Source organism: Lithobates pipiens, unplaced genomic scaffold (assembly GCF_037356315.1).
Source record: "Lithobates pipiens isolate NorthernLeopardFrog02 unplaced genomic scaffold, aLitPip1_a1.2 Scaffold_16, whole genome shotgun sequence".
Lineage (NCBI taxonomy): Eukaryota > Metazoa > Chordata > Amphibia > Anura > Ranidae > Lithobates > Lithobates pipiens.
This window is the reverse complement of record NW_027507748.1, coordinates 320245517-320269056: the sequence shown is the minus strand read 5'-3', so window position 1 is coordinate 320269056 and position 23540 is coordinate 320245517. Positions and strand designations below refer to the sequence as shown.

The 23540-nt window shown below is 42.6% G+C and overlaps 1 protein-coding gene across 1 annotated transcript in view; it reads left to right on the top strand.

Annotated features, from left to right (window-relative positions):
* The first annotated feature begins 1818 nt into the window (after positions 1-1818).
* Positions 1819-23540, top strand: part of SH3D21 (SH3 domain containing 21) — a 173010-nt gene continuing 151288 nt past the window's right edge. The window contains exon 1 of the mRNA XM_077481693.1: positions 1819-2022. Within this exon, the coding sequence (XP_077337819.1) occupies positions 2010-2022 (13 nt within the window). The 5' untranslated portion in view covers positions 1819-2009. The remainder of the gene's footprint in view (positions 2023-23540) is intronic.

The window sequence follows — 23540 nt, the reverse complement described above, 5'->3', positions numbered from 1 at the left end:
AATACTTTGAAGTGTAAAGTAGGGTATTGCAGAGTATTGGCAGGGTATTGCAGAGTATTGGCAGAGTATTGGCAGGGTATTGCAGAGTATTGGCAGGGTATGGAGGGATGGCTGTGACTGCAATTGTCACAGACCAGTGCTGTGGACACTACAGATCCAGCCCACGGCGCTGCTGCCATCCGATCTCTCCCCTCCACTGTACAGATCTGTACACAGAGGGGAGAAAGGAACCGGCGTCATGGACCCCCGATCCCTCCATAAAGAGTACCTGTCACCACCTATTACTGTCACAAGGGATGTTTACATTCTTTGTGACAGCAATAAAAGTGATCAAAAAAAATGTATTAATTTTTTAATTTTAAAATAAATAAAAGAAACAATACATTTTTTTTAAGCGCCCCCCCCCCCCCCCCCGTTGCTGCGAGCACGCGCAGCAAAGAAAACACATACGGAAGTCGTGCCCGCATATGTAAACGGTGTTCAAATCACACATGTGAGGTATTGCTGCGATCGTCAGAGCGATAGCAATAATTCTAGCACTAGACCTCCTCTGTAACTCTAACCTGGTAACCAGAATTTTTTTTTAAAGCGTCACCTATTGAGATTTTTAGGTACCGTAGTTTGTTGTCATTCCACAAGTGCGTGCAATTATTAAGTGTGACATGTTTGGTATCTATTTACTCGGCGTAACATTCTCTTTTATATTATGCAAAAAAATTATGCAAATTTTACTGTTTCCTTTTTTAAAAATTCATGAAAGTGTCCCTTTTCCCAAAAAGTGATGTTTAAAACACCGCTGCGCAAATACCGTGTGACATAAAATATTGCAACAATCGCTGTTTTATTCTCTAGAGTCTCTGCTAAAAAAAATATATAATGTTTGGGGGTTCCAAGTAATTTTCTAGCAAAAAATATGGATTTTAACTTGTAAACACCAAATGACAAAAATAGGCTTAGTCGTGAAAGGGGGTTATACATGATCATTACTTGTGGCCTTTTTTCACTTAGTCACATGATTTGTTTATTGAGTTTGTCAATTTGAACTCCAATTTAGCTTTTATTACATATGTATACAAGTAACAGCACTTATAAGAGTGATGTTTTCAATTATCAGTTATGTTTTCTAATTGTACTTGAGAAAGGCTCTTCACAGGTCTGAAAATGTTATATGGATACAGGCATGAAACTCAAATAAATTTACCAGGTGCTGCAGATTCGATAACTTTTCCATTAACTATATATGAGAGATTTGGTATTCTCCATTTCTCCTTTTCACAGTTCGGCTGCGCCACCTAAATATATATATATATATATATATATATATATATATATATATATATATATATATATATATATGTGTGTGTGTGTATATACTATATATATATGTATATATGTTGCCGTCTAAGGATAGATAACTATATATCAGAGATTCTGTATTTTTCATTTCTCCTTTATATATATATATATATATATATATATATATATATTTATATTTATATTTATATATATACTGTATATATGTTGCCGTCTAAGGATAGAGCTTTGTAATTTATTATCTCACATGCCCTCTTTTAGTGACACCTTTTTTTTCTTTATTGCTTTAAACATTGCATGCTCACCTTGTGAACATTCCAGCCGCATTATGAACACATACCAGTTTCTGTAGTGCAGCCAGTGTTACACAGTGCTGGCACTTGTAAAACCTGTTCACGCCTCTTTTGCAGTATATAAAGTGTATCAGACTTAGTATTTGTTTCCCCTTAACTTCACTCCTTTAACTTGCCTTTCCTGTTTTTTTTTTTAGCAACCAATCCTTTTGCTCGTGTTAAGGCAAGTTTTTTTTTTTTTTTCTTCTTTTCCCTCTCGTAAAACTACAGGATTAAGGAACTGCTTCTTCAGAAAGTTGTTCTTGATTGTGAAAAGCAGGAAGCTAGGGCCAGTGCAAGGCCTTATCACACATATCTGCATGTCATATTCTCAGACCTACAGTCATAAGTTCGAATCACAGAATGAGCTCGCTAGGTAAGTGTGGATATTTTGAGCTGCTATGTCTTCTAGTAGAGATTGTGAACAAGTGTACTCTGATAGGTATTTGTGTGCAGAATCTAGAAGGTGGAAGGAATCTCTTTGTTTTAATATTGTACAGCTGCATTGTAGTATAGGGAGTTGAGTCAATGTCTATGTATATTTTTTTAAACCATGCAAACAGTTTGAATTAAATGAATGCAAAGGGTAACAAATTTAGGAATATGTTTGTGTTATAACATTTAGTTCAAAGGGTTGTATATGCGTTTGCATACGTTTTGTAGAGCTTTTATGTTGTAGAATGAAAATGCATTTGCAAATTGTTTCTCATGTCATGAGTTTTATAGGGCAGGGTCCTGTTTATTCACCCTATCTCTGTGTCAATAGCAGATAACCTTCATTCTTGTTCCAATAGGACAGGCAAACTGATACTCATTCACTCACAAATCCTCGCCAAAAAGTTCACCTTTTCAAAGTTTTGTTTAGCCGAGTGCCTCTGCCCCAGATGTTTTTTTTCTGCAAGTAAAACTTGTCAATTTGTCAAAAATGCATGAGAGCAGAATAAAAAACAAAACAAAAAAAAAAAACAGCCGACAGGTTCATTGTATCTTGTGGCTAGCTCCTTTTCCTCATTTTACAAACAATAACTCACTTGAACATGAACCGCTGATGAAAAGTGAAAGTGTTCCAAAAAGTAAATCACCAATGAGAATTAAATATAGCTAGCAGTATGTTTGTTTGTTGGAAGAGGTTTCTTTTTGGAGATCAATAGAGTTACAAAATAATGCCATAATCATAAAAAATGCCTCAGTTGTGACTGATAACTGGAAGAGAAGCATGCTGTGGTCCCCTGGTGCACAATCTGTGGCCCTTTTGTGCTTGCCATGCAGTCCTTGAGCCCCAGGAGTCAGCAGTTGATGATGTTGATTTTGTAAAAGGGCTGTAGTGGAAGTGATCTCTAGCAGTCTACTATAACACGTTCCTATTCTCTTATGGAATGTGCTTACCGACAACTGTGGCATGTCTGCAGTTTCCGGCAGTTCTCACTACCAAGTCTGCAGTCTCTGACATTCTTCAGTAGCATTACAAATACAAAATATGTAGAGCCTTTTGGTGACATCATGGGCCACAACCGAGGCCTCCATACTTCATGAGTTGACATTTACTATGACTGGTGTGTTACAGCCTTTTATGCCGTGTACACACAGCCGGACTTTTTGACAGCAAAGGTCCAACGGAACAAATCCGTCTGACAATTCGGTCGTGTGTGGGCTTCATCAGACCTTTGTTGTCGAAAAATCATATGTACTTTAGATTTAGAACATGTTGCGAATCTTTCCGATGGACTCAAGTCCGGTCGAAAAATCAGTTCGTCTGTATGCTAGTCTGATGGACAAAAACCGACGCTAAGGCAGCTATTGGTTACTGGCTATGAACTTGCTTATTCTAGTCCGGTCGTACGTCATGACGGTCAGATCCGTCGGACTTTGGTGTGATTGTGTGTGGCCAAGTCCGTTTGTGTGGAAAGTCTGTCGGAAGTCCGCCGAAAGTCCGTCAGGAAGACCGTCGGACCTAGTCTCACGGAAAGTCCAGTTGTGTGTACACGGCATAAGAGGCCATGTCACACTAGTGATCCTGTCTTCGTTACTCCTTTGCTGGCCAGTATGCAACAGAATCTTGCTCCCCAGAGAGAAAGAAGAATTTAAAACATGAGGATTTAGCATGGGGATGCATTGGATTCCTTCATCTGTCATTGTGCTTTGCTGTGCTTCCAATTTGTCCTAGGACCTTAAGAGGGCTTTCACACTGAGCCGCGGGGGGCATCAGCGGTAAAGCGGCAATATTTTTAGTGTCGCTTTACCATCATTTTTGTGGCACTATTCGGCCTCTAGCAGGGCAGTTTTAACCCCCTGCTAGCGCAGAAAAGGGGTTAAATCTGCCCGCAAAATGCCACCGGAGCGGCGTTTTGCTGGTGGTTTTGCAGTGCTGCCCTATTGATTTCAATGGGGAGCAGCGGTGGAGGAGTGGGGAGTTCACAGCTCATTCACCGCTCCAAAGAAGCTGCTGGCAGCACTTTTTGTGTCGCCCTGCCAGCGCACCGCTCCATTGTGAAAGACTGGAGTGAATGGAGATGCTTTTTTCAGGCGCTATACCGGCACTATTTTTAGCGCCGTAGCACCTGAAAAACACTGGCAGTGTGAAAGGGGTCTTAAAGAGGAATGAGCTGCCCCTAGTTTATACATTGCTATATATGCTTCAATATGGGGCTCTCAAAGATTAGAGTAAGAACCGCACTTTACAGAGCGGTTTTACCGAGCCAGCGCAGATTCCACATATATTTGCAAATGTTGTGCAACTAAATCCTCTGTTTTTAACCCAAATTGTTAGTGCATTTTTGTTGGGTAGCTGGTACAGTAAGTGTGCTTGGAAAACCAAAGCAAGGTCCATAAAGACATAAATGAATGAGTATGAGGTGGAGGAACTGGAATGGCCTGCACAGAGTCCTGACCTCAACCCGATAGAACACCTTCAGGATATTCATAGAGCGGAGACTGTGAGCCAGGCTTTCTCATATCAGTGTCTAACTTTACAAATGCGCTTCTGGAAGAATGGTCAAACATTCCCATAGACACTCCTAAACCTTGTGGACAGCCTTCCCAGAAGAGTTGAAGCTGTTATGGCTACAAAGGGTGGGCCAACTCAATATTGAACCCTATGGACGAAGACTGGAAAGCCATTAAAGTTTGTGTGCACGTAAAGGCAGATGTCCCAAAACCTTTGACAATATCGTGTACTTTACCGTTTGAAAAACTATCCAGTGGAATCATATTCTTCAGAATTTTTCCCTCCATTTGCATACTTTGGTTCACTCTGGAGAACAAATGCAGTATAGTTGGGAATGATTTTCAGGCTCTTGTGTTTATTGGGTGTCTCAAAAGTTTTGTATCTTTTATAGAAGAGAGAGGTGCTGTGGAGCAGGTATTTCAAAGGATTGTCCTCTAGATTTAAGTTTGTCTGTTTGTGACATATGTGTTTCAATGGTTTTCAGATGGGGACAGCTGCTAAAAATGTAGTAGAATTCCTATCTGGAATTATTTTATATAATTTTTGAAGGATTATTTGTCTAATGCTTTAACTGCTCTAGAGCAGGGGTCTCCAAACTTTCTAAACAAGGGGCCAGTTTATCGTTCTTCCGACTTAAGGGAGGCCAGACCATGGCCATTGGGAGTAGAAAATGTCCAGCGGGAGTAAACAATACCCTATTTTTGGTGTCAGTGGGAGGACTAATGCCCCAACGTTGGTGTCAATGTAAAGAATTTTGCCCTTTTGATGGTGGCAGTTGGAGGAATAGTGCCCCATTGTTGGTGTCAGCAACAAGAATGATACCCCCATTGTTGGTGTCAGTGGATGGAATAGCGCTCTAAGGGCCGGATGAAGGCAAGCAAAGGGGCGCATCTGGCCCCAGGGCTGCAGTTTGGGGACCCCTGCTCTAGAGAATGCATGTGAAATAAAAAATAATTTTCTAATTATTGTAGCTGAAAAATACAAAAAAGTGGAAGACAGAAATGTATAAAGCTGTATGCAGGATTTTAAAGTGGTGCTAAAAGCGAACTCAAAAATGTCATATTGTGCAGGCTGTCAGTTCCTGTAACTTCGTTTTTTTACCTGTTGGCCTTGCTATTTTTCAACTTCCTTTAACTGACCAAGCTGTGCATCAAAAGTGGAAGTTTGAGGGTTGAGATAAACTGTTTAACAATACCAGGGGTGCTTACAACAGTCAGCTTTTATTCTATAAGTTTTTTTTTTTTAATTTGTTGATTACCTATAAAAAAAATTCTAAAACTACCCTCTCCAGACAGGGCTGCCGTTCAAGGGTGACTCCATTGCTCCTTTATAGACTGAGAAGCCACTCTAAGGTTGTATGTTACAGCCAGAATCACCAAGTGAAAATAAAATGGAAAAAAAAAAACTAAAAATTGAAATCACTACATTTAAAGAGGCTGTTAAGCCACAAGTTGCTGGCATCCTTTCAGGCATACAGTAAATAAAGCACTGTGTGTTAATTTTTTAAAGATTATGTTTCTAAATACCTTTTTCCACAGCTCATCTGTGCAGTCACGTGATCCCCCTCCACGTTCCTCCCCCGATCAGCAGGAGGAGCTGAGATTCCCCTCTGATGCCAGTCGGCCAGCAGAGGGAGACCACATGACCGCACAGCACAGCTGTGCAAGACGGTATTTGGGAATATAATTCTTTTTTTAAAATAGACACACAGTGCTTTATATGTTCCTAAATAAGAGGGGATGTCGGGGATTTTATTATATTATTGTACAGAAAAAGCGGTGGGAAGGAGATCAGATCCCACACTGAGCTGACAGGCAGGGAGGGAGGGGGAGAGGGGGAGGGGGAGTGGGAGGGACTCACAGCAGGATGACGGAGGCATGTAAATTGACCATGGTATCATGAATCAGCAGCCATGATTACCATGGTCAGCACACACAGGGGGACATGGTAACAGGCATAATCAACCAGGTATTTCACATCATACAATGGGACAAATTACACGGCACAAGCGCTATATATTTTAAAGGAACAGGAGCAATGTTTTAAAAAAAATTAAATAAATAACAAACATGTTATACTTACCTCCTCTGTGCAGTGGTTTTGCACAGAGCAGCCTGGATCCTCCTCTTCTCGGGTCCCTCTTCGCTGCTCCTAGCCCCTCCCTACTTTGAGTGCCCCTCTGCCAGAAGCTTACTACAGGGGGCACCCAAGCCGAGTCAGAGCTCTGTGTATCTATTCAGAGACAGAACCCTGACCTGGCCCCGCCCTCTCTCTCCCCTGATTGACTTTGATTGACAGCCGTAGGAGCCAATGGCCCCGCTGCTCTGTCTCAGCCAATCGGGAGGAGAGTCCTGGATGGCTGATTGGAATGTGGACATCGCTGGAGAGAGAATGGGCTCAGGTAGGTAATTAGGGGGGTGCTGGGGAGGCTGCTGCACACAGAAGTTTTTTTTATCTTAATGCATAGAATGCATCAAGATAAAAAAACCTTCTGCCTTTACAACCTCTTTAAATCTGCTTTAACTTGGCATATAGATACCAGGAGACAGAAACTGTGGTCCCTAGAAGTGAAAGTTGGTTCTTAATGTTACAGAATTTTAATTTTATGAGGTTATAGAAAAATTTTATATACAGAGGACGCCTATAATTAACTGACTTTATGTCTAGTGAATTTATGTAACAATGGAAATATAGTAAAATATAAAGATTCATTCTATAGGACAGTTTCCAGGCTAACTATAGAAACAATTCATTTCAGGAAAAGCCACATTTCCTACATTAAAATTCACAGCTACATAGTTCAAAGCTTGCGTCAGTGCCATATAAAAATAAAGTACAAATGTATGACAAGATTTATATGTAACTATTTGCAACAGGCCTTGGTGAAAAAAAAAAAAAAAAAGAAGTTATTGTGAATAAGGAACAATGTACTGGGAAATATAAATGCAATGATAGCAGGCAAAAAGGATAAATCTGGATTTTACAGGGAGTTGTGTAGATATAAAAAAGCCTTCATGGGTGGATGTCAGTCTGGAAGAGTGGATGTTCCTAGGTAAGCTGCATATGCATACAGACCACCCTAGGTAGGGCCCCAATGTGATTTTGAGCCTCCAAGATTGAAACAACTAAAATCTTATGTATTATCAGAGCAGATCAGAGACCATAAAACTGGAGAGGAAAGGGTTAGATGATAAAATAATGCACAATGGTGCAAGACTGAAGATAAGACCACCGGCACTCTTGGCCCCTCCCTCCTTCCAAGGGCACCCAGAGTAAGCAGCTTGCTATGAGGCACCAAAGTCGTGTGCCCATTCACACACAGAGCCGGGGCTTGGCCCCGCCCCCTCTCTCTCCTCATTGGCTCACTGTAATTGACAACAGCCAATGAGGAGAGAGTTGCTCTCGTGCACTTCACTGGATCAAGATGGGGCTCAGGTAAGTATTAGGGGGGCTAGGGGAGCTGCTGCATATAGAATCGTGCAGATAAAAAACCTTGAGCCTTTAGAACCACTTCAAAGGGGGGCGGGGAGGTGAATTTCTCTCACGTTCTTTGCCATAGACACAGCAGGAAAGAAGAGATCTTTCTAAAGGGATAGCCCCTCTTAGCCCTTGTACACACGGTTGGACATTCCGACAACAAAATCCATCAGATTTTTTCCGATGGATTTTGTCCGAAAGTGGTGTTGCATACCCATGGTCAGACAAAGTTGTCAGAAAATCCGATTGTTCGGAACATGATGACGTTCAGTCGTTGCGACGGGACTACGTTGCGGCTAATAGCCAATAGCTTTGGTCTCGTAATTTGAGCTGAGCATGCGTGGCACTTTGTCTGATCGGAATTCTCTACAAACGAACAGACAAAGTCCGATCGGATCATGTTGTCGGAAAATTTTGTATCCAGCTCTCAAACTTTGTTGGTTGGACATTCTGACGGAAAAAGTCCAATGGAGCCCACACACGATTGGATTATCCGAAAACACAGTCCGATTGGACATTCTCCGTCGGAATTTCCGACCGTGTGTACAAGGGCTTAGATAGCTGTAACCAAACAACATGGATTTCCACTAACTTGTTCCTGTGACAAGTCATAAATGTTGGGTTTTCCATGACTTTCAGCCCAGATGACAAGAAAACTGGTATAGAGGGTGAATCTTCCCATTGGGGACACAGACAGCATTAAAGCTGGCTGTACACTAATAGATTTTTGTTTTCGTTCTAACAGACCCCTCCATCCACACTCAAAGATGAATCTCACATTAAGAATTATCCACCCAGCTCCTTTGATTTTCAGACTGAAAAAAGAGGGGGACAGTAAGGTGCTGACAGGCCCACCCACTGCTCAAATGTTGGCTGTTCATTGGGAAACGTTTAAAATTCTATTTGTGTATGGCCAGGTTAAGAATCAAACAGAGGCTCTAACTGTTCCATATTTAAAACGAAAAAAAAAGTTTGGCTTTATACATACACTTTAGTTTTGGTAAGCATAGTTACTGAACAATGTACGCCAAATAAACAAAAATAAGTATTCCTAATATAATTATTATATTAATAGAGTTAGACCTTCTCAAACGACAAGAACATATACTACCTACTTAAAGCGGAGTTCCGCCCGCCCCTTTAAAAATTAAAAGTCAGCAGCTACACATACCGTAGCTGCTGACATTTAACATTAGGGCACTTTTCTATCTTGGAGTCCAGCGATGTCGGCACTGCAGCCAATGTCTACATCGGCTGGTCGGGTGCTGCCGCCCCATTGGGGGTAAAGGAACCTGGCAGTGTAGCCTTTCCGTTTCATGGCATGCTCGAAGCACTCTGCGCTCTCTCACTGGCCCAGCAGAAGGAGAGGGAGGAGGGGGCCGAGCTGTGACATAATTCACAGTGGCCCAGGCTCCCGGAAGTGGTACCAAATGTGGCACGGAGGGGGGGGGGGGGGATCAGATAAGCAGAAGTTCCACTTTTGAGTGGAACTCCACTTTAAGACCTCTTTCACACTGAGGGCATTTTGCAGATTCTATAGCGTTAAAAATAGCGTCTGCAAAACGCCCTAAAACAGCTGCTCCATGCACTCCGGCATGAAAGCCAGAGGGCTTTCACACTGGAGTGGTGCCCTGGTAGGGTGTCAGAGAAAGTCCTGCCAGCAGCTTCTTTGGAGCGGTAATGGAGCAGTGAACTCAAATAGCGCCACTTTACCGCTGATGCCCTAGGCGGCCCAGTGTGAAAGGGGTCTAAATAAAACCCCTGAAATATACAACACAGTGCTTTCCAACCAGAGATATGCATGTGTCTTAAATAGTTTTAAATAGTGGTATTTTCTGAACCTTAGCTGCTAAGCTATTCCTTAAGCCATTTTTTCATTTTCATTACATTTTTTATTCTGGATAATATAGGGAAGGTTCAGAACCCCTGTCAGGTTTTTATTGTTGCATGTATCCTCACTGGGTAGATTTACCCTCTCTTCCCTCTGTCTTTTGTTACATAGATTGAAAGTGGAGGAAAACCTCAAATTTTGAGTTATCACCGAGTTTGGAGTGGAGGGGAAATCTTCCAATGGGAATACTAGTTCCAATCTAAAGGAGGTTTTCCCTGAAGAAGTTCCTCTAACTTCCTGTTGTCTGTCAAAACAAGAAGAGAAAAGAAATCTCCCAAATAGGACACAGAGAGGGGGAAAAAAAAAGAGTTTAACCCTACTGTACTCTAAAACTAAAAATAAAGATATTGCATGAAATAAGAATTAGAATGTTTTACATAAGATCCAAGCAAATTGTAAAGTTGGCCACACACAGGCACTTTCTTTTATTTTGATTTGAAGATACTCTTGTACACACGGTTGGACATTCCGACAACAAAATCCGTCTGATTTTTTACGACGGATTTTGTCCGAAACTGGTGTTGCATACACACGATCGGACAAAGTTGTTGGAAAATCCGATCGTTCAGAACGGGATGACGTTATTTAGTTACAACGGGACTATGTTCAGGCTAGTAGCCAATAGCTTTGGTCTAGGAATTTGATCTGAGCATGCGTGGCACTTTGTCCGATCGGAATTCTCTACAAACGATCGGACAAAGTCCGATCGGATCATGTTGTCGGAAAATTTTTATATCCAGCTCTCAAACTTTGTTGGTCAAACATTCCGATGGAAAAAGTCTGATGAAGCCCTCACACGGTCGGATTATCTGACAACACGGTCTGATCGGACATTTTCCATCTGAATGTGCGACCGTGTGTACAAGGGCTTAGATTATTCAGTTCCACGGTAACATGCACTGCAATTTTTCATTTAGCAAATTTCAATTTTAGGCAGACTCTCATAGAAGAATAAATCAAATCTAAAACACAATCTAACTATGTGTCCCCACATCTTCAGCTCCCTTATTCATGAAGAAATCATTCACCATCTTAAGAAACTATTAAACATTATTGTCAACCATTTTTAGCACTGTTTGTGTTTAGTTAGTATGGCTCATCATTACTAATGAATACCTAAGTGTGTCTCATGAAGGGATGAACCTGCTTGCTAAGCAATGTTCGAAAGAGATGCTAAGGCCCAAATAAGAAAATATATATTTTTTTTCTTAACCACTTCCCTACTGCTGTATTGTCATATGACACCCGCAGGAACCCTTTGTCCCTCCGGGCGGGCGTCATATGACGTCCTGGGATCCCATGCATTGCCGGCGGCGCGCGCCCGCCACATCACTTGGGACTCGGGCACCCGCGATTGCTCATCACAGAGCAGGGATGTGGATCTGTGTGTGTAAACACACAGATCCACATCCTATCAGGTGAGAGGAGACCGATCCGTGTGTTCCCATTACAGAGGAACACCGATCTGTCTCCTCTCCTTGTGAGTCCCCTCCCCCTACAGTTAGAATCATGCCCTAGGACACACAGTTAACAATTTGATCACCCCCCTAGTGTTAACCTCTTCCCTGCCAGTCACATTTATACAGTAATCAATGTATTTTATAGCACTGATACCTGTATAAATGTCACTGGTCCCAAAATAGTGTCAAAAGTGTCCAATATGTCCGTTGCAATATCGCAGTCATGATAAAAATCGCAGATCCCCGCCATTACTAGTAAAAAAAAAAAAATGGCATAATTATATCCCCAATTTGTAGACACTATAACTTTTGCGCAATTCAATTAATATGCGCTTATTGCGATTCTTTTTTTACCAGAAATATGTAGAAGAATACATATCAGCCTGAACTGAGGAAAAAAAAAATTGGGATATTTATTATAGCAAAAAGTAATAAATATTGTGTTTTTTTTTTTTTAAATTGTCGTTCTTTTTTGTTTATACCGCAAAAAATAAAAACCGCAGAGATGATCAAATACCACCAAAAGAAAGCTCAATTTGTGGGGGAAAAAATGATCAAAACTAATTTGGGTACAATGTCGCATGACCGCACAATTCTCATTCAAAATGTGACAGCGTTGAAAGCTGAAAATTGGCCTGGGCAGGAAGGGGGTGAAAATGCCCAGTATGGAAGTGGTTAATGCAAGTAGTATCTGAAATTGACCTGGAGACCTGTTGCAGTCTGTGTACAACAGAGTGAGAGTGGGAGAAGCAGCATAAGAAGCCAGTCAGTTCATGTGCTGATAGCAAGCATGCTGATAGGAAGAGAAAGCAGAGCGACAGAGATAAGCTCTTCAGTGTGCTGTTTCTTCTTTCACTATCTAGGCACAAGCTGGAAGGGGGCAGGTCCATGACAGCCTGGGCTCAGAAGAAATGGGTTGAATGATGCAGTTAGTCATTCAACCCAAAAGACTGAGGAAATTAAGTGGCAGAAGTATAAGTGGTGGCTCTGTATTGTAGGTGAATACCGCAACAAAGTTTATTTTTTTTATTTTATTTTAATAGTCTATGCATTTTGTGTTTTATTTTTGGCTGGAGTTTATTTTACGGCTTGTTAATAATTCCAATGGGCTATAATTGCTGGATTCAGGGAGAGGCTATAATAGAAGAGGCTATACAAAATAGTATATTTTAGTATAACAGGGAACGACTTTTACATAATTGCTTATGCTACTATACCATACCTCCCAACATTTTGAGATGGGAATGAGGGACACCTACTACCAAACGTATGTAGGCAGAGGACATGCCCTCTGCCACACCCCCTTAAAGGAGAATTAACCAAAAAAAAAATGTTAATCAAATCCACAAGGGCTTTTTTTTACCACTACTAATCCTTTATATTGGCTTTTAAAATTTACAACTGCAGCAATTTAGAATTTAGATGAGAGGTTTAGCACTGGAAAACACTTTTTGAAAGATAAAAAGGGCATTTTATATACAATTATATAGATCAGACCAAAGCGAGGGACAGATGAGGATGAAAGAAGGACAGAGGGACATTGCTCCAAATCAGGGACAGTCCCTCGAAATCAGGGACAGTTGGGAGCTATGCTATACTAGAAAAGGCTATATATATTATTACTAGAGCGTGTACTGCCTAGGATATATCCTCTGAGCAGTATTATCTATTACAAGTAAAACAGACTTACATACACTTCCATAATACAGAGGCCTCTGCTCTTTTTACTAATGTACTCATTCAAAGCTGGCCAGTACCACATGAGTGATGTTTCATCACGCAACAATGAGCCCTCTGTGTTAGTAACTCCAACATTAATTTTGTAACTATAGCTTTACCTGACATACAGTATGCATAATTAACATATTGTTCCTATAAAATGGTTACATTGATTACCAGAAATATATTATTCAAAGTTTAACCACTTGACCTCCGGAAGGTTTTACCCACTTCATCATCAGAGCATTTTTTGCTAATCAGCACTGTGCTAATTTAGCTGGCAATTGCTAAGTCAAGCAACACTGTATGTAAATGACATTTTTATCATTTTTCTTCACACAAATAGAGCTTTCTTTTGGTGGTGTTTGATCACCACTAGGTTTTTAATTTTTTTTGTGATATAAATGAAAAATTACCGAAAATTTTGAAAATTATATTTCCTACTTAATAAAAATGGAAAAATCTAATTTCTGTACATTTTTTAGCCAAAATTTATTTTGCTACATGTCTGTGGTAAAAAAAAAAAAATCCCAATACATGTGTATTAATTGGCTTGGCAAAATTTATAGCCTGTACAAACTATGGTGTATATATATATATATATATATATATATATATATATATATACTGGAATTTACTGTTACAGAGAAACATCTCCACAGTGTGATACTGTCACCACCATTTTTCACAGTTGAGATGATGGCTTAACCACTTCAGCTCCGGACCAATAAACACCTTAAGGACCAGAGGTCTTTTTCCAATTTCGCACTGCGCTGCTTTAACTGGTAATTGCGCGGTCATGCAATATTGCACCCAAACGAAATTTGCGTCCTTTTCTTCCCACAAATAGAGCTTTCTTTTGATGGTATTTGATTGCCTCTGCGATTTTTTTTTTTTGCGATATAAATGGAAAAAGAGCGAAAATTTTGAAAAAAAAAAGATATTTTCTTCTTTTTGTTATAAGAAAAATCGAATAAACTAAATTTTAGTCATACATTGAGGGCAAAATTTATTCAGCCACATGTCTTTAGTAAAAAAAATGTCAATAAGCGTATATTTTTTGGTTTGCGCAAAAGTTATAGCGTCTACAAACTAGAGTACATTTTCTGGAATTTACACAGCTTTTAATTTATGACTGCCTATCTCATTTCTTGAGGTGCTAAAATGGCAGGGCAGTACAAACCCCCCCCCCCAAATGACCCCATTTTGGAAAGTAGACACCCCAAGGAAATTGCTGATGGGTATGTTGAGCCCATTGAATATTTATTTTTTTTGTCCTAAGGGATTGAATAATGACAAAAAATTAAAAAAAATTTTTTTTTTTACAAAAAGTTGTCACTAAATGATATATTGCTCACACATGCCATGGTTATATGTGGAATTGCACCCCAAAATATATTCCGCTACTTCTCCCGAGTATGGGGATACCACATGTATGGGACTTTTTGGGAGTCTAGTCGCGCACGGCACCCCGAAAACCAATCACCACCTTCAGGATTTCTCTAAGGGAAATTTTTGATTTAACTCCTCACTACCTATCACAGTTTCGAAGGCCATAAAATGCCAAAATAGCACAAAACCCCCCAAAATGACCCCATTTTGGAAAGTAGACACCCCAAGCTATTTACTGAGAGGCATGTTGAGTCCATGGAATATTTTATATTTTGCCAAAAGTTGCGGGAATATTACAAACTTTTTTTTTTTTTTGCACAAAGTTGTCACTAAATGATATATTGCTCACACATGCTATGGGCAGAAGTCAAATTACACCCCAAAATAAATTCTGCTGCTTCTCCCGAGTACGGGGATACCACATGTGGGGGACTTTTTGGGAGCCTAGCCACGTACGGGACCCCGAAAACCAAGCACTGCCTTCCGGATTTAAATATAAAATGCTACCAAAAAAACTGTTAGCGATCGCAGGGATCAGGCCTGACTCTGCGATCGCTGCAGTTATGTGTTTAGTGTTTTGTAAGTGACAGTGATCGATCGATACTGCACTTGGGTGGGCTGGGCAGAGGGGCAAAACGCAGGTGCTAGCAGGTATCTGGGCTGATCCCGCTAACAATGCGTTTTTTTGGAACCCTGAACTGCTGGGGACGCTAGTATAGATCTGATCAGATCAGATATTGATCTGTTCAGATTCTATACCACTACGGGAGGTGCATGCTTTGCGCGTGGGTGTTAGCGGTACTGGCACTAACCTAGCGCTGCCTAGGGCGACGCAGACCCTGACCCTAAAACCTAATTGATATCACCCGCCGGGTGATCAGGGGGTTAAACCTTTATTGGGTAATAAATGGTGGGTGCCCTGATGCTATAAAAAGCAAACTAACCAGAGTCACCCGTAACACTTATACGGTGATCAGTGGTGAAAGGGTTAACTAGGGGCAATCAGGGGGTTCACATTTTTATTAGGTAGTATATGGGGGTCCCTGGCGCTATATAAAAACCTGACGGGGAACCTAAATAACTAACTGGCTAACCAGCGTCACCAGTGACACTTATACTGTGATCGCTGGTGAAAGGGTTAACTAGGGGCAATCAGGGGGTTAAAACCATTATTGGGTAGTATATCGGGGTACCTAGCGCTATAAAAACCTGGCGGTGAACCTAAAAAAATAACTAGCTACCTAGCGACAGTAGCGACACTGATGCAGCGATCAGAAAAATTATCGCTTAGTGACACTGGCAAAAGGGGGTGAAAGGGTTAACTAGGGGCAATCAGGATGTTAAAACCATTATTGGGTAGTATATCGGGGTACCTAGCGATATAAAAACCTGGCGGTGAACCTAAAAAAATAACTAGCTACCTAGCGACAGTAGCGACACTGATGCAGCGATCAGAAAAATGATCGCTTAGTGACACTGGCAAAAGGGGGTGAAAGGGTTAACTAGGGGCAATCAGGATGTTAAAACCATTATTGGGTAGTATATCGGGGTACCTAGCGCTATAAAAACCTGGCGGTGAACCTAAAAAAATAACTAGCTACCTAGCGACAGTAGCGACACTGATGCAGCGATCAGAAAAATGTTTGCTTAGTGACACTGGCAAAGGGGGGTGAAAGGGTTAACTAGGGGCAATCAGGATGTTAAAACCATTATTGGGTAGTATATCGGGGTACCTAGCGATATAAAAACCTGGCGGTGAACCTAAAAAAATAACTAGCTACCTAGCGACAGTAGCGACACTGATGCAGCGATCAGAAAAATGTTTTCTTAGTGACACTGGCAAAGGGGGGTGAAAGGGTTAACTAGGGGCAATCAGGATGTTAAAACCATTATTGGGTAGTATATCGGGGTACCTAGCACTATAAAAACCTGGCGGTGAACCTAAAAAAATAACTAGCTACCTAGCGACAGTAGCGACACTGATGCAGCGATCAGAAAAATGTTTGCTTAGTGACACTGGCAAAGGGGGGTGAAAGGGTTAACTAGGGGCAATCAGGATGTTAAAACCATTATTGGGTAGTATATCGGGGTACCTAGCGATATAAAAACCTGGCGGTGAACCTAAAAAAATAACTAGCTACCTAGCGACAGTAGCGACACTGATGCAGCGATCAGAAAAATGATCTCTTAGTGACAGTGGCAAAAGGGGGTGAAAGGGTTAACTAGGGGCAATCAGGATGTTAAAACCATTATTGGGTAGTATATCGGGGTACCTAGCGATATAAAACCTGGCGGTGAACCTAAAAAAATAACTAGCTACCTAGCGACACTAGCGACACTGATGCAGCGATCAGAAAAATTATCGCTTAGTGACACTGGCAAAAGGGGGTGAAAGGGTTAACTCTAGGGGCAATCGGGGGGTTAAATCTTTATTGGGGGGTGATAGGGGGCTACCCTGGACCTAACACTAACTGCCCTGACAGTTTTTACTTTTACAACTGACACTGAATGCATTGATCAGTAAAGAAATGATCAATGCAATCAGTGACACTGTGACTGGGGGGGGGGGAGGGAGGGCGGGGGGGGGATCGGGGGGTTTGTGTACCTGTGTGTACCTACATGTCAGTGTAGTGTTGGTGCACACTTACTATTAGTCTTCTCCTCGTAGTCCGGTCAAAAAGACCGCCCCGAGGAGAATGACATCACTTCCTCCTTCCTGTGTAAACAATACACAGTGGGAGGAAGTTCGTCATTGGCCAGGAGCGATCCAGAGGGGGTGGCCAGAAACCAACGGCCATCCCCTCATCACGGATCGCTGCTGGAGGGAAACGGACCGCCGTATCCAGCGGGAGGGGGTCCGATCGGACCCCCCACCCGCTGGAAGGCAGGCACGTACATCTACGTGCTTGTGCCTGCCTGTGCCATTCTGATGACGTATAATGGCAATACGGCGGTCCTTAAGTAGTTAATGTATTAAATATGCCAAACATAAACATTAGTGTTATGGCCAAGAAAATTTTGGTCTCTTCAGACCATAGAACCTTCTTCCAGTTGACTTTAGAGTCTCCCATGTGCTTTCCTGCAGTTGCATGCGCTATGTCAGGTTAGTTATACTTAACAGGACTATTTTGCACCTTTCTCTCATAAAGATGCAACTAGTAAAGCAACAGTTGTATGCAGAGCCTCTTCAATCTCAGCTATGGAGGCGTAAAGTGGTGTTAAACCCAAAAGCAATAATTTACTGTATTGCAACTTACCACTTCTAATGCCGTGTACACACGAGCGGATTTTCTTTCGGAAAAAACTTGGATGGTTTTTCCAACGGAATTCCGCTCAAGCTTGGCTTGCATACACGCGGTCATACAAAAGTTCTCTGAACTTTTGACCATCAAGAACACTGTGACGTACAACACTAAGGCCGCGTACACACGCGGGGACTGTTCGCTCAACTTTGTTCGTCAAACAGTTTCAGCGGACAGTCCGCTCAAAATTAGCATGGACGGACTTGCCCACACACGACGAACGAACAGTCCGCTGAAACCGTGTGCGATGACGTGAACGGCACGTACGACGGGACTAGAAAACGACGTCCTATACACTGCAATGCAACCTTCGGCGTGTAAATTCTTTCTGAGCATGCGCGAGACTTAGTTTGACGAACAAGCCTACACACGGGCGGACTGTCCGCTCAAACCAAGTTTCAGCGGACAGTTTTTCGGAATTTCCGAAAAACTTTGTTCGTCAGACTGTCCGCTGAAACTGTCCGCTGAAGCCCACACACGAGCGGACTGTCCGCCGAAACACTGTTCAGCGGACAAAGTTGAGCGAACAGTCCCCGCGTGTGTACGCGGCCTAAGATGAGCCGAGAAAATTAAGTTCAATGCTTCTGAGCATGCGGCTAATTGTTTCCGAGCATGCGTAGGAATTTTGTGCGTCGGAATTTGTACAGACGATTTTTACAGACGAAACTTTTTCCGACCGAGAAATTGAGAACCTGCTCTCAATCTCTTGCTGGTGGATATGCCACCAGAAAAAGTCCGATGGAGCATGCACACGGTCACATTTTCTGACCAAAACATCACATCGGTCTTTTGCTGGGGGCATTTCAAATCATGTGTATGCGGCATTAGATGTGATGGCTGCATTCATTTTCTTTTTTAGGTTTTCTTTCTTTTATTTTTGTCTATTGATCCAGCCAGTAAATCTGTTGTTTTCCAAAACAACAAGCTCTTCGGTAGAATGTTTCAGACAAACAAGAGCAGGGCTCATTTCAATGATTTGTCACTGGGAGTGAGTTACACTGGACTGGTGGAGAGGGCATAGACTCAGTGGTATCCCTCCTAAATGCAACATTCATCGAGCAAGCGTGTGTAGTAATATGGGACACTATGTTTACAAAGAAACTCTGTACATCACATTAGTTTACGGCTCATCTTGAAGCCAAGGTTTCGCCTTAACATTGGCTTTCACATGAACGTGCCCTGCCTGGTCCTGGGCAGTGATGAGCGTGTACACAAGAGAAAAGGAGGGGTATCCACCCCCGTGCACAGGCATAGTAGGCCCAGCCTACAAGCCTGTTTTTCTGTGTGTCTCAGTCAGTCCCTCATTATCTGCACCTGTGCACTCCCAGCCTTTGTTCCTCTCTTGTGTCTCTGTGTGTTGTGTTCTTAGGCTAGGTTCACACTTTTGTGGTTCCTTTAAGCTGCATTTACATTTGAATGGGCTTCTGTGCCAGCAGGAAATGCAGGAGAAAAGGACCCATTTTCCAAAATGCACCAGTAGGGCAGCCTCACAAATCTGCATGGTGCTATGGCACCACACAGATTTTCGCACCTGAAAACTCTATGTGTTTTCAGATGCGTGGCAGTGCCATCAAAAATAAATGTCATCCCAAGCATCTGCTAAAGAGCAGCACATTTTGGCTGTTACTTACTCCTGTGAGTTCTGTTACTCTATGTACCCATTACCCCAGAGCTGCAAGAGAGTCTCACTTGCTCTTGGTTGCAACCTGCTTGGGTGATTTAGAAAACCGCAGCCATGATATCACCTGCAGCACAACATCTCCACCTCTAGTAGCACTGGTGAAGACCAGGCAGTGTCTTAGATTGGCCTTTGCCCTTTCCAGGGCTTTCACCTCTGCCACGTGAATGGCCAGCCAGGTTCCTCATGTCCACCCTGTGGCTTTCACCACTATCCACCCAACTGCTATAAGTCCTCTCAGCCACTCTAACCCTTGCCGGAACGGGTTTCCAAATCCATGACAAACTTTAGTTTACAGCTCATAATAAAGAACTGTAAACACCCTACAGGCAGGGTTAGTTATGCTAAACAATACTCCACAGTCCCCTCCTAAATCTTACAAAGCAGAAAGAGCATGTAAAGATGTATAAAATAAAAGTAAAATGCACTTACCAAGGTAAAGTGCTATATTAATAGGGACAAGATGTAACAAATATAGAGTAGGCTTTATCCGAATTTGGCTACAAAAGCGGAAACACACTTCAACTCTTTTCCATGGTTTATTCAGTGACTTTTCTTGTATCTGACTCCTGTCTAGTGCCATTACTATTATTACTCTAAACCTCTTAACCTCTTAACCACATACATGTGATCTTTGTTTAACTATGTGACTTTAAAAATAAATGTTAGGTGTGGCATAATTTAGGTGCGTAATATTAAAGGGGGTGTATACTTTTGCAGCCAGTTATTTTGTGTTGTGTTTTTCATTGTAATTATTTAAATTACTTTGTTTAAAACTGTTTTCACTTTGACATTAAAGCTGACTCCAGGCAGATAGAAAAGACACACATTCATGTAGTCCTATATTCATTAATACATATTGAAATGTATTTTTTTTAATGCAACCACTGTGAGTCCTGGAATGTTGGAAGGAAGAAGCAGCACAAGGAGTCAGTCAGGTGTTCTGCAGCGTAAGTAGCATGCTGATATGAAGAAAGAGCTAAAAGATAATGAGTTTGTCAGTTGGCTTCTCATTTCACTTGACCAGTGTAGCCCAGATGTCCCCAACCTTCTTAAACTACCCAACCACTCATACTCCACAATCCCCCTCTTACCATTCTAAATTAACAAGACCACACCTGAATTTGGAGTATAAATGGCCATAGCAGCATTTTTAAACTTTTACCATATAACATCTGTAACGACAACTGTCCACCCTCAGTCTGTTGGTCTTTGACGGCACCCCGAACTTCACACATCTTCCATCACTACACTGCGGGACCTTTTCTCCACGATATGCCTCCAGCCGTACCACACCATGAGCCCCCCAACACTTCCATCCCGTATGTTTTCTGAGTTTCACCACCGATCGTGCCATGTGCCAAGTTTTTCGAGCAACGATGTCGGACCACAACAACAGTATGTCAGGAAAATCCATGTGGAGCCTCAAGAAATAGGACTCGATGTCCAAAAACCAGCTCTCCTGACTTCAGACCTGACCCCCAAATTGTTTCCGCCCACATGAAGCACCAAAATATCTGGCGGCCGGTCCAGCCTTGCATAGCGATGCACTTCCGGCATGACCCTACTCCACATCATCCCAGGTATCCCTAGCCAGCAAATACACGCCTCCCTCCTAGAGAATACCTAGCTGTCTGCCATCTGGTCCAACATCTGCTCTTCTGGCCCCCCAAAAGACATGGGAATGCCCAATAATCCAGACTCCATCTGAAATAAAAATAAAAAAAACGAAAAACACTGCACACGTACCACAGATGATAAACAAAGAACAAATGGACATTCCCACTATCATCTCCCCTTACATTCTACATCTAATCCACCAACAGTTGCGAGCGATTGTAAGTCCCGAATCTCTTAGATTCCCACCTGCCAATCCTTTTTACTGCCACCTCATCCAACCCACACCGGGTGGCTTCCATGGCCACCCCGTGGTAGGAGTGCGAGGTGTATTGTGTGTAGTCCAAACCCGCTGCTCGAAGGCTTTTCCAAAAAACAGCTACAAACTGAAATGTTGATAAATAAGACCTATCTCTGTGTATAAAGAAAGGCTCTTCCTTGACTGGGCGAACCGCCAAGAACTCCCTCACCGCCCCTACCGGGAAAACCTGGGAACTCGGCAGTGGAAACAGCGGCACACTCACTCCTTTAGCCCCTTGGTCTGTCTTTGACCTGCACAACCATAACAGCACCCTGTCTTCCTTGCAACTCACGTCCCATACCATAAATCCACCTGCTACCCTCTTAGATGGGCTTACTAACTCCACAATACGAAATGCCCCCAAAAAATGAAAATGCTACCTTAAATAGGGAGACCTCGTAACCCGATGAACACAAGGACTCCAATTGATTACAAATGGCCTGGAGATTCGAAAAGGATACGGGACACCTAGTATCCTTGTGCTTGTGTAGCTTCCGATACCCCTTAACTGCCTGGCGGACTCAAAAATCCTTTGTTAAATCTGCCATGCCCTGTAGCTTGAGGAAAAAGGCTAAGCCAGCCAGCTTCCATTCAATGACAATGACCCACCTCGTTCCATGTTTCTGGACATGAAATACAGAACTAGCAGCCTCACCTCCCCACCCTCCTGTTCCGTCCCGGCTTGCCGAATAAACACAACCATTCCTGCCATACCTTGGCGTAGGCTGCCCACGTGGACTCACTCACCGACCGTCTGATCCGCAACTCCAAGGCAATCTCCAATAGCCAACCCGGGCAAGGAATGCCCACCTTCTCTGCTGCCGGAGCCAACTCTCTGAACCTGTCCCACTGAAACCGAAATAAGGAGTCTGCCAAAGTGTTGTCGACACCCGGTAGATGAACGGCATATAGAAAGATGTTTAATTGCAAGCACCGCAGCACCAAGTGGCACAGCAGCCATATTGCTGGCTGTGATGGCACTGACAGTTCAACCTAATCTTCAAGTACCCATCAAAACTCACCCCTTATCTCCATAGATATATCCATCGGAAAAAGTTCCAGGAGCATCATGTTACAAAGGAAAACTGCTTCCACCCAGGACCTTGGCCAAGGTTCCGCTCTCCAGTGTCCCTAATAATAGGCCCCACACCCGGTAGAACGGGCCGGACATCCAGACCGATCGACTGTTATGATTCCAAAAACATGTGCCACACTTTCAAATTCTCTCGATGTTCCTTATTAAGATGAATAAAATGGGTTGGCGCCTTAATCCCTGCTGTAGCCACCGACAGCCGTTGGCAAAAAAACCCTAACCATCGAGATAATGTGACGGGCAAAATTAAACTTCCCCAGCAATGACTGTAGTCCATAGCTGATCTTTGTGCTCTCCCAAGATCCCACGAATCTCCAACTTGAGCACCATTAATATATCCTCCGGCAGGCTGCATTCCATGGTGCCAAAGTCTAGAACTATTCCCAAGAAACTGATCTCTGAAGTCGGGCCTTCAGTTTTATCCGCCGCCAACGGGATACTGAACCTTCCCACAATGTGCTGCAACCTGGACAGGAGAATCGCACACACATTAGATGAAGGCAGCCCCACGCAAAGGAAATCATCCAAATAATGGATGACGGAATCCAGGCCTGACATGTCTCTAACCACCCAGTTCAAAAAAGAGCTGAACATTTCAAACATGGCACATGAAATGGAGCAGCCCATGGGCGGGCAGAGATCAACATAAAACTCCTCTTGCCAGCAGCACCCCAGCAGCCAAAAAGTGTCCAGATGTACTGAAAGCAAGCGAAAAACAGATTCAGTGTCAGATTTCGCCATCAGCGGCCCCTGCCCATATTGCCTAACCCACCTAACAGCCGCATCAAAAGAATTAAAGCTTCGGGGTCTATTGAATTGTTATCCCGAACCCCCTTTGGGAAAAGACAGATGGTGAATAAGGTGAAACTTGTGCGGTTCCTTTTTAGGCACTACCCCCAGAGGGGAAACAACCAAATTCTGCAAAGGCTTCACCAAGAATGGCCTGCCCATGCGACCCAGTGCCACTTCCTTTGCCAACTTCTCTGAAACCACCCCAGGATGCTTCAGTGCAGATCGCAA